The following is a 15456-nucleotide window of genomic DNA, read 5'->3' as shown; positions in this document are numbered from 1 at the left end:
CCTGGTCAGGAGCGGGTGGTCAAAGGGGCCCACAACCTCATCTGTGCTAGATTTCTTCTCTTTTTAATGTTTATTTATTTTTGAGAGAGAGAGAGAGAGAGACAGAGATAGAGACAGAGTGTGAGTGGGGGAGGGACAGAGAGAGAGGGGGAGACACAGAATCCAAAGCAGGCTCTGGGCTCTAAGCTGCCAGCACAGAGCCCAGCATGGGGCTCAAACCCACGAGCTGTGAGATCACGACCTGAGCTGAAGTCGGACACTCAACCGACTGAGCCACCCAGGCGTCCCTGTATTTCTTCTTTTTCAAGGGGGTGGAAATATGGAATTGTATGTACAAGTTAAAAATACGTTTTTTAAGAAGGAAAAAAAAAAAAAAAACACCAAGAACAGGCAAAGGAACGGTTCTTCCTCCGACACAGGAAGTGAGATCCAACCGAGGTAAGGAAACTTTTTAAGGTGGAACAGAAGGAAGCTGGGGCAGCTGGCCGCCTGCCTTCCGGACGGCAAGAGAATGAGCACAGTTGTTACTACAAAAGGGCCGGCCAATCCCCTCGGAAGGACCAGCTTTCTGGCCTTTTCATCACGAAACAAAACTTCGTATTTGAAACCAACCGAGCTTCTGAGAGCAACCATGGTTACCGCTGCTCAAAAAATTGCTATTTTCAGAGTGTCATAGTTTCCCTGGACTAGATTCAACACTTTATTTCCAAGAAACGAAGACACATACCATTTAATGTTGTTCAGCAGGTGTTAATAACCCCCCATTTTTACACACCTGTGGAGCAAAACCAAGTGAATGCTCCAGAGTAAAAAAAAATCCAAACGACGGTACCGGTAACTGAGGCCCAGGGCAGACCTGCCCCGGGAAGGCGGATGAATCGGCCACTTTCTAATCAAGATACTGGACCAGCGATCATTCTTCCCTTCAAATTACCCGGGAGGGGACAGGCCCTGGAAATCCGCTCTCTACTTCTTTAGAAGCTACAGAGATTCGAAAATTTGAAAACTGAAGGCCACGCGATGCCCCTCGGGGCGCTTCGTGAACACCCGCGGCCCGGCCGGCAGACGGAAAACCAATGACACACGTGTAATTGTGCCCTTGCTCACAACTCCCCTCGCCTCCTCGCATTTGCGGGTCATCACATTAGCATCAGGCAGCTGTCAGGCCCAGAGCCTCCATTTTCCTCCTCCTCCTCCTCTACAGCAAACAGCAAAGAGGCCCAAGCAGGAAACCCGACGCGGGCAGCACCCGGAGGCCTCTGGCCTGAGACATAGGAGTCTAAGCCCAGGCCTGTGGGGGAGACCGGGCATCCTGATGCCTTCGTCACTCTGCCTCTGTCCCAGAGGGTGCCAGGAGACCAGCCGGGGTGGGAGCTGGGTCGTTTTCTTTCCCAATCCTCTGTGCATACAACATATGAAAACGCGACAAAATCGCCGTCTGTGCTAAGCTTTAAATGTGTCATCAGACGTTATATGAGTTTAAGAAGAAGCCAATTGGCAGGGCAGTCTTTTCTGATTTTTGAAAGAACTGATCTCTGGCTTCAAGAAGCCCCTGCTAAAACATCCAAACGTCAGGACTAACTTATTCTCGCTACCATTAATTGGGTTACACGAGGAAACTGCACGACCGTTTTTCTCACGATCACCTCACGGGAACCCTGCCACAAATCTGTGAGGTGGGACGGGCAGGTGTCATCACCGCATTGACTAAAGCCCTTATTCCAGATCGATTCCTCACCTCCAAACCACCCGTCTCTCCATTTACAAAGTCCGCATCTAACCTGGGAGTGTCCGTGCCTGGTTAGCTCTTTGTGGCGTTAGCTTTCCCCAAGAGAAAGGTGATGGCCGTGGCTTTTAGGCCCGTCTCCATGAATGAGGGAGAGCATGGGGGGGGGGGGGTCACACCGACCCACCTGTCTCACCTCCTGTCTCATTTCTTCCCTCTATGCACCACTTACTTGCTACTATAAGAGGAAACCAAAGAAAAAGCTATTTTGAACTTTCCAAATCATCATTCTCACCCATTCTCACCCCCAAATTACAACTTGTGGTCTGGCCAGGCTCACAAAATCAAGGACAAACCACAGACTGGGAGAAGACATCTGCACTGCGTTTAACCAACAAAGAATCAATAATGCAGACTGTATAAAGCATTCTACAGAGGAACAGGAAAAAGACCAACAACCCAAGAGGAACTTGGCAAATAACGCGAGCAAGCCACTCGGAGAAGAAGAAAATTAAATACAACAAACATATGAAAATATCCCCGCCTCACTAGGACAGTACTCTGGAAAATGTAAATTAAAAACAAAATTAGATGCCGTTTCCCATATGACAAATTAGCACAGGCTAAAACGGCATTCATTGCTGGCCTCAACAGTTGGGAAAGTGATGTAGAAAGACGGAATGAGGCGGGGCGCCTGGCGGACTCATTTGGTTAAACTTCCAACTTCCGCGCAGGTCATGATCTCATGGTTCATGAGTTCAAGCCCCGCGTCGAACTATTAAACAGTATTAAACAGTAAGAAAGTAAGAAAGAAAGAATACCAATAATACACAACGCTTTCAGAAAACAGGAAGAAGGGAACATCCAGTTTGTTTTACGAGCCAGCATAACCCCGATAGCAAAACCAGATGAAGACATTAGAGAAGAAAATTACAGAGGCATCTGGGTGGTTCGGTTGGTTGACAGCCAGACGTCAGTTCAGGTCATGATCTCACGGTCCTTGGGTTTGAGCCGTGCGTCGGGCTCTGTGCTGATAGCTCAGAGCCTAGAGCCTGCTTCGGATTCTGTGTCCCCGCTACCTTTCTCTCTCTGCCCCTCCCCCGCTTGTGTGGCGCTCACACTCTCTCTCTCTCTCTCTCTCTCTCTCTCTCTCTCAAAAATAAATAAACATTAAAAAATTTTTAAGAAGAAGAAAATTACAGAGCAGAACTCTCAGGAACATAGGGAGATTAACCAATTATATACAGCAATACATGCATTAAAAAAATAATAACATTATGACCAAACGAACACAGGAACACAAGGTTGGTTTGAGATTAAAAAAAAAAATCAATCGACATATCACGTTAAGAGAATAAAAGAGAAAAACTATAGTCCATCTCAATATATGCAGAAAACGCATTTCACAAAAACCAACACCCAGTTACGATAAAAATTCTCAGCACACTAGGAGTAAAGGGGAACTTTCTCAACCTGATAACGAGTCTGCAAAAGACGGAGTGGAGCAGGAAAATTTGTGGAATACACTGGAGGGGGAGGCCAAAATGCAGGAGGAGAGTCTGGAATGTGGGGTCTTGCGCCGGGAGTAGAGTGTGTTACAGAAGGAGAAATGCTCTACTGCATTGCATGTGGCTGAGGTGGAGAAAGTTGAGGACAGAGGCATTTCTGTGGAGGTCACTGGTGGCCTTGTAGAGAGAACTGCTGCACGGGTCCCTCCGCCTTTTACTTCCCACACTGTTCTTCGTGTACCTTAGAATTATTTCACATACTTCCACTCAAGAACAAAGCAAAATAATCAACATGTTAACAAGTTCCAGAAAAAGGCAGAGCTTACTGGGCTTTCCTCAGGCCCACTGACTGATGCTGAACCTAAGACTCTGATAGGTCTATTTAATACGATAGAAATCCCAGGGTTTAGAATAAAGCTGGCAGGGCACCTGGGTGGCTCAGTCAGTTAAGCATCTGACTTCGGCTCAGGTCATGATCTCACGGTTCATGGGTTCGAGCCCCGCGTCGGGCTCTGTGCTGACAGCTCGGAGCCCGGAGCCTGCTTCGGGTTCTGTGTCTCCCTCTCTCCCCACCCCTCCCCTGCTCATGCTCGGTGTGTGTCTCTCTCTTTCTCAAAAATAAATAAACATTAAAAAAAAGAATTAAAAAAAAAAGAATAAAGCTGGCACTCAATGACTATATAGTGAATAAATGAATGAATACATATGTCAGACCCTGTTGTTATTCCTGATTAGATATTCCTTCCCTCCCTAGAGTGAGGACCATTGAACTTGACCTGAATCCTCCCCTGCTCCATCTCTGCAACTAGTCCTGACACTGGGAATGGATTTTAAAACAACAGGAAGCTCAACAGGTTTTCATGCTGTCGACAATTACAGCGAGATTTGTTTCTCTTTTGCCATATCACTTAAAAACCGGCTGGACACGTTTTCACCAAGTTTGGAGTGCTAGACAGGATGATCTGACTTAAATATGGCTTATGAAAATTAACAAGGAGTTAATTTCAGCAGAACCTGGACAATGCCCCAAAAAGCTCATCATCTTAAACAGAACAACTGAAAGTCAGAAACAAAGCGAGCCCTAGATGCACCGTAAACCAAATAGCAAAGGGTGGTTTTAGGGGCGACCTGGGTGGTTCTGTCGGTTAAGTGTCCACTTTGGGTCGGGTCTTGATCTCACAGTTCATGAGATCGAGCCCTGTGTTGGGCTCTCTGCTGTCGGTGCAGAGCCTGCTTGGGATCCTCTGTCCCCACTTTCTTTCTCTGTCTCTCTCTCTCTCTCTCTCAAAAGTAAAAATAAACATAAAAAGAAAAGACTTTAAGTTTAAAATAAAAAAGTGGTATGAGGCAGCCATCAAATCATAGGATGGGTAATACAAGCTGCAAGCAATGTTTTGCGGTTAAGCTGCTTCTGAAGATGTAACTGGGTGCAGTGCGCTCCAGGCCAAAGAGAGTAGGGTTCACTTATTACATGGCAGTGACTGACCTCCCAGAGTAAATCAAATCAATGTAAATAATAACCACATGGGACGCCTGGGTGGCTCAGTCAGTTAAGCGTCTGACTTTGGCTCAGGTCATGATCTCACATCTCAGCTGACAGCTCACAGCCTGGAGCCTCCTTCCAATTCTGTGTCTCCCTCTCTCTCTGCTCCTCCCCCGCTCACACTCTCTCTCACTCTCAAAAATAAACAAAAACAAAATTTGCTTTTAATTTTTTTAAAAATTTTTTTCATGTTTTTATTTATTTTTGAGACAGAGAGAGACAGAGCATGAGCAAGGGAGGGGCAGAGAGAGAGAGGGAGACACAGAATCCGAAGCAGGCTCCGGGCTCTGAGCTGTCAGCACAGAGCCCGACGTAGGGCTCGAACTCACGGACTGTGAGATCATGACCTGAACTGAAGTCGGGTGCTTAACCGACCGAGCCACCCAGACGCCCCCCCAAAAAATTTTTTTAATAAAATAATAATCACAGCTAACACTTATGAAGGGATTATTGTCATGCCACACGCATGTACCATCTCATCTAACCCACACAACAACCCCATGAGGCAAGGATTGCTGTTATCCCTACTTTAAAGATGAGGAAAGTAGGATTCAGAGCCATGAAATGACTTGTGCAAGGTCACTCAGCAAGAAGGCGGCGGAATGCGGTTCAAATGCAGGTTGCCCAGCTCCTGGATCCAGCCTGACTTGGCCTCCAGTTGCTATAGGGGTCTCTGTTTTGTCTCTTGGGTCTGAGGAGCTCTGGGCCTGGAGCTCTGCCTTGGGCTTCCTCTGGAACATCTCATCCCATCCAAGGGAATCAGAATCCCACCTACACCCCCTCAACCACCTGTACCCTATCATAAAAGTACAATTTTGCCATAAAAGCTTACACCTTCGGCAATTTACATGCACTCGCTAATTGTTCAAAATAAGTTGGCGTGTAAAAAATCCGTCAGATAAATCTAGTTAAAGAACCACAGCAAGAATCATTCAGCGAGAATGATACTTTAGGCAAACAGCCAGCTCACTCTGCACCGTCCCTTTCTAATAAACACAGCAGCGATGATGGAAAGCAACGTCTGGGGAAAATAACACCCGACAGAAACCAGGAAGACGGATACTTTTGACTATTAAAGTGGAACGCTGATCTCTGCATCTGACACTATAAAGTTATGAACTCTTCAATTGACAAAGAGCCGTCATAACTTGACTTCCTTTTTAGGAATACCTCTTGCCAAAGTCAGTTCAGCATCAATTTTCAAACCAATTGTGACAACTGACGCGCGTACCTCTCTGAAATCGTGACAAAGAACTGGGAGGTGGCAGGTATGGGCCCCACAGGTTAATCACAGCAGCAGCCACTGGGAGTGCCAGTGAATGTTTAACAACTGCCTCTCTGGAGGAACAAGCCCAGATTTGGAGCACTTGCTGATTTCCAGGGTATGAATACTCCCGCCGTGGCTGGGTTTCAAGCTACTGAGGTGACCGATAAACACGGAGTTGGGCAGAGATGGGCACAGTGGGCTCTCAGGAGATGTTGTGAACAGGGTCCAGCCAGCCGCTCGCGATCGCCAATATTTATGGGTTACGTACCATGTGCCAGGCATGTGCTAAGTGCTTCACAGCTATCCTCTTTGAATCCTTGTAACGGGCCAATGGGCAGGTACCGTTTCATTCTCATTTTACAGATGAGAGAAAACTAGGTCTTAGAGAGGCTGAGTAGCTAGTCAAAGGGCACACAGCTGGCCAGTGTTAAGAGCTGGCATTCGAATCCTGGCCATCTGGCTCAGTGGTCCATGTTGTCGACCCCTCTTTAACCCTGCCGCTCTGTAAGTGGTTAAAAGGAGGTATCGCGATCATCCCCACCTCGTTCTACAGATGACACGTTGCTAAAGAGTAAAGAGTAAGCTTTGGGGGTAACGGGCAATGGGGTAAAAGGGACTGACTCGCAGCAGCTAAGGAAGGGCCTTTCTCTTCCTCTTCCGGTAAGTTTAACCTTGTCCTTCAAAACCCATGCCAGACGTTTCCTCTTTAATGGAGCCTTTCCCAACTGTCCCAGAGGCACTACTCCCCAGATAGCTTTTCCTTGCAAAAATTTTAAGTTTTCCCTTGTAAGATAACCATGCTCATTAAAGAATATCAAAGGGAACAGCAAATATCAAATAGAAAGCGGAAAATCTCTTGTGGCCCCACTTCCTCCCCAAAGCATTTGATCCATATTTGTTCTAGGGGATTCAGCCCCCTACACGGTGACTATCTGTTATGTGTTTCACTCTCACGGGACGGTGAACTTCTGAGATGTCCCGTGTTACCAACATTTGCAGCTACATTTAGCCCCACCCCTACCCCCTCTCCGTCCTCATCCCTGCACAACACCAGACACGTGGCTGCCTCCCCCCCCACCGGCCCCATTAACCCAGATGCTTCATCATGTCTTCTGACGCAGAAAAGGAAACGCTAAGCTTCTGTGGTTATCTTCGAAGCTGTCGTAATCTTAACCAAAATCGGTTTTCTTCATTTGCCTTGAACACACTGACAACGTTCTTGCCGTCCTCGGTGGGGCGGACGGGGGGGGGGGGGGGCCTGCCTTGCAGCAGGCGTCTTTCCTTACCTGCATCCCTCTCATCTTCTGGAACCGTGCAATGGTGTCGCTGATGGTGTATACGCGCACGTGGCCCATGTGCAACTTTCCGGAAGGGTAAGGGAACATGGAAAGCACGTAAAACTTGGGCTTTGATTTCTGGGAAAGAATGACAAAGAATGACAGTGAGTATATCTTAAGCATTTACTGAGACCCTGCGTGCACACAGTATTTTGGCACTGTACTCAAGGTAAATAACTTAACATTTTTTAAAGTTTCCTTAAAAAAAAAAACAAAAACAAAAACTGGGGCACCTGGGTGGCTCAGTCAGTTAAGTGTCCGACTTCGGCTCGGGTCATGATCTGGCGGTTTGTGAGTTCGAGCCCCGCATCGGGCTCTGTGCTGACAGCTCAGAGCCTGGAGCCTGCTTCGGGTTGTGTGTCTCCCTCTCTCTGTGCCCCTCCCCAGCTCGTGCACGTGCCCGCTCGCACGCGCTCTCTCTCTCTCTCTCTCTCAAAAATAAACATTAAAAAAAATTTTTTTAATATTCCCATAAACTGACAAACATGTCAAAAACCGAAATCCAAAGCCCAAGTTTAAGCTAAACAATGTCCAAAATAATGCCAAACAACCCCAAAGTGCTAATTACCCATATATATTTTCAATCCTTTTTTCCCTCTCTTTTAAAAGCTTCTCTTTTAAGACAGTTTCTATCTAGGTCTTAAAGAACTTATGTTTTTCCAAATGAAGCTCTAAGACACATTTCCATGTAATTCAAGGACACGGTAGTTGAATCACACAGATGTGACATCTCAAAAAAAAAAAATGGAGCCCTTCCTAAATTCCCTGTCGTTGCATTCAGACTCAGAGTTAGCAGTTAGAGCAGGACTCCTGAGGCACCAGTTTGGGTCCTGGGTTTCTCTGCTGTACTGTGAACTCAACTTTCAACAGACAAAGTTGAAGTGAGAAAGTGATGAGAAAACCATAGACAACAAGGCAAGGCAGTTTCTGTCTTCCCAGGGGTGAGCTACAGCCAGCCTCACGCCAGGGTGAGAGAACCTTCTAGCTGCTGAAGACACGGCTTCATCTCGAGAAACAGAAAGAGCGTACGTGCATCTGAACGGAGTGAACACCAGTCACTTAACCGGTTCCTAGTTAGGGGTCCGTGTTTCAAGGGCACGGGCTGGGTTTCAGTCATCTCCCTCTCCCTAAACCCCCCTCCCCTCATTCTATCCCCCCCACCCCCCGCCTCCACTCCCAGCAGGAGCTTAATATCTGGCCTCCACAGAATACTTTAAAGGGCATTTTTTCCCAGCTACACGAATCCTGTCCAGGCGACGGGAGCATTCCCCCTACCCAGCCTACATCCCCTCCTGGCAGGGCTCTCAGAAGAAAGGCAGAAGAGGTACCTGCTTCTGTTTGGTCTCTGAGGGCGGGGACCTTCTGATATTACCACTCTTTTATTTCTTTCTACCTTCTGTTTTTCTCTTTCTGTCCTTCCTCCCTTCCTCCAGCCCTGCTAGAGTTCTTCGAGGTTTTGCTTCTCCAAAAGTAATGAAAACAAACGCAAAACAGAATATTCGTGACCATTCCTTTGTGTACAGAGGTGGTCGTGGTATATTTGTTGCTACGTATTTGCATGGCTGATCATGGACACGGCCAGCTATAATCGGGGGAGCAGAGGAAACAAGAAATCAGGGTATTTCCAAATCTCACTTGACCCACTGCTCTAAAGTTCCTTCGGCAAAGAAGCGCAACCAACCTTTGACAGGGCCTCTCACGTGTGGCAAAATAAACTAGAATTTTCTCTGTAAGGCCCATCCTCCAAAAACTACCAGTGAGTGGTAAGTCAAGCAGCCTGATGGAAGAAAAGGGAAAAGAGAATCCATAGGAGTCTGGATAACACCCAAACCAGAAAATCATGGAATGCTCAAGTGGCAACCACAATTGATTTCCATAAATCTGCTTTCCAGAAATTGATTTCCAGAAAGCTGCACGCTGATCAGACTTGAACTGGAAACCGCAGATCCGTAACCCTCAGGAAAACCTCAGGAGACGGGCCCTGCGGTTTGGACCGTCTTTAAGAAGGAAAGTGACGGGGTGCCTGGGTGGCGCAGTCGGTTAAGCGTCCGACTTCAGCCAGGTCACGATCTCGCGCTCCGTGAGTTCGAGCCCCGCGTCGGGCTCTGGGCTGATGGCTCAGAGCCTGGAGCCTGCTTCGGATTCTGTGTCTCCCTCTCTCTCTGCCCCTCCCCCGTTCATGCTCTGTCTCTCTCTGTCCCAAAAGTAAATAAACGTTGAAAAAAAAAATTTTAAAAAAAAAAAGAAGGAAAGTGACATGCGGTGCCTGGGTGGCTCAGGAGGTGAGGCGTCTGACTTCAGCTCAGATCACGATCTTATAGTTCGTGAGTTCGAGCCCCGCGTCGGGCTCTGTGCTGACAGCTCAGAGCCTGGAGCCTGCTTCGGATTCTGTGTCTCCCTCTCTCTCTCCTACTCCCCTGCTTGCGCTCTGTCTCCCTCTCTCTCTCTCTCTCAAAAATAAATACATTAAAAAAAAAAAAAAAAAAAAAGAAGAAGGAAAGCGACAGGTAATCCTCTCAGTGTAAACCAGTCCCTCAAAGGAGGTGCAAGGCCTTACTCCGTCACTGGGTGCAGAAACAGAAGTAAGCAAACTGTCCACTCGATTCAAATCACACTGCTTCTCACAATGGATTAGGTTTATTGCCTTTTCTTTGGGAATATTTAGGGACGTGGGAAAACAGCTATTACAGAGTTCTTGAGGATCTGAAAAATCAATAAAATCCTTGATATAAACCATTTCTCATTTTTCCTTTTAAGTTTTTACATTAAGCCTATTTTTCTTTTATTATAACCACCTTGTCTTCATTTTAGTGATATTTATTTATTTTTATATTATGTTTATTTAACCCTCAATCTTGCCCCAAACATTTTCCACATACAGCTTCTTCATGAGTGTCTCCTTTCTGGAGGTCTGTCCCACAAAGACTTAATTTATAGCAGAATTGAGTAATTCATTACATACCAACGAAGCCAAACCCCAAAACTGAGCTTACGGAAGGTATATAGAAAAGCAGTGCTAGCAAAAGTCTTTGATATTTATGACTATTCTTGTTTATTGCAGAAAAGGTATCCAGCTTATTTAGTGACCCTGCCTTTCGCTGTTCTGTGTGAATTAAGTCATTTTCCTCCGTGATAATGAAACGAGCTCTCTATCCTCTGGGGATGGCAAGAAGGAATTATGGGAGCGTATGGTATAACTAAGCAGGAATATGACTGAAAGGGAAATTTTCGTAATTATATAAAAGTGTAAGAATGTAAGCCTTTAAAAGAAATTAAGATCGCAAGCAATGGGAAGAGGATGGTTTTTATAAGCGGGACCTATTATTTTTGTCAGCTTCTGACGTCAGGAGAAGAGAACTTCTGCCTCTTTATAGATTAAGTTCCAGAGCTGTTGCTGAGCCCAGAGGGGGCGGATAGAAGGACCCGGGAGCCCTCGTTCTGGCCCTGGCCTCTCTACTAGCTGTGAGACCTTGGGCAAATTCCTCTGCCTCTCTGGGCTCAGTTCACACTCTGTGCATCAAAGGTGAGGCAACAGAAGGTCCCAGGCATGTATCTCAATAAATTACCAAACCTCCCTCTGAGCCTGTTTTCTTACCCTCCAAAAAATCCCCAGGGTTGTTTCAGGATTAAATGAGGTAATGAATGGAAAGATAGTGCCTGACATGAGTAAAATCCTTATTAAGTGGAACTTCTTTTAATACTGAAGATCCCGACGATAATGGCAAGACATTCGTCTCCTAGACACTCACCTGGGGGTATTTCAAACATATCTTTTTTGATCTTTTTTTAAAAGTTTATTTATTTTTGAGAGATAGAGAGAGAGAGAGAGAGAGAGCGAGCGAGCGTGCGTGCTCACGTGTGCAGGGGAGGGGCAGAGAGAGAGAGAGGGAGAGAGAGAATCTCAAGCAAGCTCCAAGTTGTCAGCACCCGGGCCTGACACGGGGCTCACACCCACAAAGTGTGAGATCATGACCTGAACCGAAACCAAGAGTCGGGCGTTTAACCGACTGAGCCACCCAGGTGTCCCTCAAATATATCTAAGACCAGAGTGAGGACAATTAAGCTTCAAAGTCCACTGACATCCAGGAGCGCCTAGTGGCTCAGTCGGTCAGCCCCTCCCTCCCTCACTCTGTCTCTGTCTCTCTCAAAATAAATAAATAAACTTAAATCCACCAACATCCGGTTGTATTCTTTGTTCCCGACAAAGACACCGCACATTTTTTATCTTCTTGTACCTTTTATTTATGTAACATTTCCGCTTGTAAAATGTGTTCGGCCACATCTGCTCATTTGATTTTCAAAACAATTCTGTGAGATAAACAATGCGAAGAATCTGAGGATCAAAGAGGTTACGTGACAAGGCCGCGAGCACGCCGAGGTCTCGAGGCCGAGCCAGTAACACTGCCCAGGTTCCAGAGCCCGGGTTCCAGATCCATCATACAGCACCTTCTCCACCTGCCCACTCCCCATCCAAACCCTGAAAGGGTGCCCACCAGGGGATCACCCACAATATCCCTTCAGCTACTTCTGCAATTATGGATACACAGTTTCTTGTGATCCATCTAATTTTTTTTTTTTTTTAAACCACACAGTACTTAAGAAGGAGGCACCACAAAATCAGTAAGCTCCAACTTTAAAATGTGTGGAAGCCACTAAAGGATAATCTAAACCAAAAAGAAAAGCGAATTTTACTCTCCTCGTTCAGAAGCGAACTGCTCCCTAGTTCGTTTCCAAAATACATTTAGGCACATGAGGCTGGTCGTGTTGATGTGAAGGTTCTTCGCGTCCTGACGAGGCGGAAGTCGGGCTTTCACGGTACAATCACGCGTTATACTCAAACCTTTTTTATCGTTCCACTTGTTATCCACCACACCTCTCTCTAACCAATGCCCGAAACCATCCTTCGCTTTAACACAAATAACTACCCCCGGCATGTTTCATAGTGATCACGCTCACGGAAGGAATGAGTCTAAAAAGAGTGAGGATCAGGAGATGGGAAACAGCCAAGTCTAGTCAAGAGCACTTTGGCGCAGTTATATTTACTCACCTGCTTGCCTTTGGCCCCATCTCTTTAACTACATGTAGAAGGTTTGTATCATTCGGTAACTATTACAAAGGGATGGTCACAATTTAAGAGTAAATGACCTTACGGCACTTGGCTCTGATCAGATTCACCATTTCATGTAACAAATGACATCTCCCATTTGTTATTTTGACCAGGAGCAAGAGGTGAGGGTTACCACGTCCAAGAGGAATCCCCGAGAGGCTGGACTCCTAGACAAGGAGCCAGCCTCCAACACGATGCCCCCTGGAAACCGGCTACAACCAAACACTAGACACAATTACTCAAGTACGGTGCTGAGCTGATACATCCTGGGCGGAAGCCAAGGATTCACTACCTCACACATCTGTCACTGCAAGCCTGGGTCCCAGCCCCCCAGATCACACCAGGGAAGGGCTGGTACCTCCCAACCCATGATGGCTGGAGGCCAACATCATGCCAGGGGAGAGGAAGGTACTTCCCAGAATATGCAGATTAAACTTCCACAGGTGAGGGGCGCCTGGGGGGCTCAGTCGGTTAAGCATCCAACTCGGGCTCGGGTCATGATTGCACGGTCGGTGAGTTCGAGCGCCACATCAGGCTCTGTGCCGACAGCTCGGAGCCTGGAGCCTGCTTCGGATTCTGTGTCTCCCTCTCTCTCTGCCCCTCCACTGCTTGTGTTCTGTCTCTCTGTTTCTCTCTCTCTCCCTCTCTCTCTCAAAACACATAAACATTAAAAGAAAAATTTTTTTAAAGAATGCTTCTCATATTTAAAAAAATAACAATAATAATAAATGTTTTAAATAAGTTCTACAGGTGAGGGGTCCAGGGGTACTCCTGGAACCTCACATCTGACCCTGCTGGATCACCAGGTGCGCTGGCCCGCAATGGACCATGAAGAACCTAACACTTGGGGCGCCTGGGTGGCGCAGTCGGTTAGGCGTCCGACTTCAGCCAGGTCACGATCTCGCGGTCCGTGAGTTCGAGCCCCGCGTCAGGCTCTGGGCTGATGGCTCGGAGCCTGGAGCCTGTTTCCGATTCTGTGTCTCCCTCTCTCTCTGCCCCTCCCCTGTTCATGCTCTGTCTCTCTCTGTCCCAAAAATAAATAAACATTGAAAAAAAAAAAATTTAAAGAACCTAACACCTGCTAGGGCCTCACTCTCGATGAGTCTCCCCCCCCCCCCCCCCGCCAAATGCTGCTCCAGAACGCCCAGTGTGGTGCTGCCTGCATGCACCTTGTGTGTAAACACCACACAGAATGCCTTCTAAGCACTATCCTCGTCTGATCTCACTCAGCCCTCACAACCATCCTAGGAAGCAGGAGGACACTGCTATTCGCACTGTCCCTGGTTGAGAAGAAACCTGAAGCACAGATTCAGTTGGTTCAAGGTCACACACTTAATACCTTATTTGAACTCGGGCGATCTGACTTCAGAATCCAAGTTCTTGGCTCCTCTTCTCTACCCCCTCAAAATCCCTCAGAATACTCACATCAGCTTCCGATATCTTGGAGGTTTCTTCTTTTATTCGTTTATGCCACCAATTCTCGACATCCTTCCTCGTCTGCAATGTGTACTCTTTCGTCCACGTCCCCGTGGCACTGTAAATACCTCTGGCACATCCCGGGATTACTCTCCTTCCTCTGCTGATGATATCTGGCCCACCATTTAGCTTGCTTTTCAGGAAACAGACATAGAAACCCAGTCTCCGCCAAGCAGAAGCCATTCTCCAGAAGGTGGGAAGGCCCTGAGAAAGAGGGCAGAAAGCTCTTTTAGGAACTGCCCAGAACTCTCTCCCGTTCAGCACAGCCCAGCATTCCCTGCACATTCACATGCTTTCATCTTGGGCCCTGGACGGTTTCCTTCCCTGAAAATGTCACATTAGAACTCCAACTGAGTTGGGCTGCCTGGGTGGCTCAGTCAGTTGAGCGTCTGACTTTGGCTTAGGTCATGATCTCACGGTTCGTGGGTTCGAGCCCCACACTGGGCTCGCTGCTATCAGCATAGAGCCCGCTTCGGATCCTCTGTCCCTCTTTCTCTCTGTCCCTCTCCCACTCACGCTCTCTCCCTCAAAAAAAATTAAATATTAAAAAAAGAAAAGAAAAGAACGTCGACTGAGCTAAACACAAACTTTTAAATGGAAAATATAACATGGTCAACGTTCCCAAACACCAAACATACAAAACTCCCACAGGAACGAATGGAGACTACCTCCTGGGCCAGCTCCTGCCACAGCCTCACAGGGTGCACGGGAGGCCGAGGAGCCCCCGCCCTCCTTTCCTTTAGGCCCAGCCCAGGGTCTGTCCAGCAGGCTTCCCGTCCCATCACCCAGGCTTCAGAAGAGCTCCGAGCACATCTTGGCTTGGGCTTAGGCTCAAATGTCAGAAGGCATCTGAACACCCACCTTCTAGCTCCAGAGTCCAGAGATTCGCAGCTATTATCAACGTTTTTCATATGTATTGTAAGTTATATACACCCGTAAGCTGAGCCAAGAAATAACTATTATTTGTAAGAGTGCTTATTCAGTTAGTTCTTCATTCATTTACTACATATTTATCGAGTGCCACTAGGTCCACACACTGTTCTAGGCACGGGGGATACAACAGTGAACAAAACCCAACTCTCTTCTTCCATGGCACTTACATACTAGTAAAGAACAGCAGATAAGAGAAAAACAAGTAAATATACATGGATAATAGCGGTGAGTGCTGTAGTGTTTCTGGAATACAACCCACAGGTTGGGGCCCACCAGAAGATCTGGCTGCAATTCAAAATTCAGCCGGAATGCTTCATTGGTCTCCTCCAAGGAGGTGAATTCCAAAAATGACTGCATGGAAGCATTTTCACGTTTTATCCCTGTCTAAGAGGTTGAGGTGACAGTTCATCAAATATTTAAGACTTATGACTCAACAGCCTCACCTGCCTGCCTTCTTACATAACCATGCAAAAAAAGCGCCAGAGTGAAGACACAAATGTAAAACCAAGAGAGAAATAAAGGAAGAACCTGACACTTGAAGCTGGTGTTAATTCTTTGA

At 46.9% G+C, this 15456-nt stretch overlaps 1 protein-coding gene across 2 annotated transcripts in view; it reads right to left on the bottom strand.

Moving 5' to 3' along the window:
* LARS2 (leucyl-tRNA synthetase 2, mitochondrial) overlaps window positions 1–15456 on the bottom strand; it is a 164223-nt gene that overhangs the window by 144952 nt on the left and 3815 nt on the right. For both annotated transcript variants that reach the window (XM_030305699.2, XM_030305702.2), the window contains exons 2-3: window positions 13914–14168; window positions 7331–7459 (exon numbers count right to left, since the gene is read on the bottom strand). In XM_030305699.2, the coding sequence (XP_030161559.1) occupies window positions 7331–7459; window positions 13914–14147 (363 nt within the window). In that variant the 5' untranslated portion in view covers window positions 14148–14168. The remainder of the gene's footprint in view (window positions 1–7330; window positions 7460–13913; window positions 14169–15456) is intronic.

Source organism: Lynx canadensis, chromosome A2, assembly GCF_007474595.2.
Source record: "Lynx canadensis isolate LIC74 chromosome A2, mLynCan4.pri.v2, whole genome shotgun sequence".
NCBI lineage: Eukaryota > Metazoa > Chordata > Mammalia > Carnivora > Felidae > Lynx > Lynx canadensis.
Note: the sequence above shows the minus strand (reverse complement) of the source record. Positions and strands in the feature narration are given on the sequence as shown.